We start from the raw sequence: 803 nt of genomic DNA, 5'->3' as shown, positions 1-803 counted from the left end.
GGCTTCCCTGTCTCGGTTTAAAAGCACGATGTCTCTCGTACAAGAACAAAGGCACAGCACCTTGTCCGCCAGCAGAGACTGCCCCTCGCCCCGCCGGGGTTGTGTCCCTGTGCGGAGCGGGGCGCCGGCGGCCCCGAAGCTCTACGCACGCTGCGTACAGGGACGTCTCAGCGTAGCTGTGGGATACGGCTGGAAGGGAAAGTCGTCAGCAAAGGGGTTTTCCATGAGCATTTCCTTAAATGTTTCCCATGCTCCATCCACATCCACTTAACTCCTTTCCCCCCTTTTTTCTGGTGCCTTACAGCTTCTGACATGAAGAAAGACATAGAGTCTTTAATAGCCCAGGAGAAAGCGGAGATCGTCGCCAAGTATGAGAAGGTACCACGCCGGTGTTCCTCCCCGACGGGCTGGCTGAGGCTGACGCTCTTTATTCCTTTAGGAATGCATCAGGGGAGGACTTCTGCCTCCCTGCAGGCATCGCCCTGGCAACCCCCTGCCATCGGGCCTCGTGCCGGCTCTCCCTGCCTGCACACCCCCTCTCACCACATCCCGGGGTTCCTCACAGACCCAGTGTGTGCTCAGCACAGATACCAAAGGTGCCGCGCTTCACACCAGGAGGGCTTCTGCCCAGCAGCCCCGGTTCCTCTGCCCTACAGCCCTTCCCAGCCCGTGGCGGGTCACACCGGGGTGCTGGGGAGGCTGAACTTGTGCATTTTTCTCTTGCCTGGGTTGTACTTGGCTCTTTAGAGCAGGTTTTGGTCTCCTGGCTCTAACATACGGGGTGGGAGGGATGCGGGCACGGG

At 59.4% G+C, this 803-nt stretch overlaps 1 protein-coding gene across 1 annotated transcript in view; it reads left to right on the top strand.

Annotated features, from left to right (window-relative positions):
• Nucleotides 1-304: 304 nt before the first annotated feature.
• The window catches only part of LOC104488957 (USP6 N-terminal-like protein), a gene marked incomplete at both ends in the record, with an annotated part of 2443 nt that continues 1944 nt past the window's right edge, over nt 305-803 (top strand). Inside the window, one exon of the mRNA XM_010131065.1 lies at nt 305-378. Within this exon, the coding sequence (XP_010129367.1) occupies nt 305-378 (74 nt within the window). The remainder of the gene's footprint in view (nt 379-803) is intronic.

Source organism: Buceros rhinoceros, unplaced genomic scaffold (assembly GCF_000710305.1).
Source record: "Buceros rhinoceros silvestris isolate BGI_N320 unplaced genomic scaffold, ASM71030v1 scaffold11622, whole genome shotgun sequence".
In the NCBI taxonomy this organism is placed as follows: Eukaryota; Metazoa; Chordata; class Aves; order Bucerotiformes; family Bucerotidae; genus Buceros; species Buceros rhinoceros.
The sequence above is the reverse complement of the archived record's forward strand: the minus strand, read 5'-3'. Positions and strand labels throughout refer to the sequence as shown.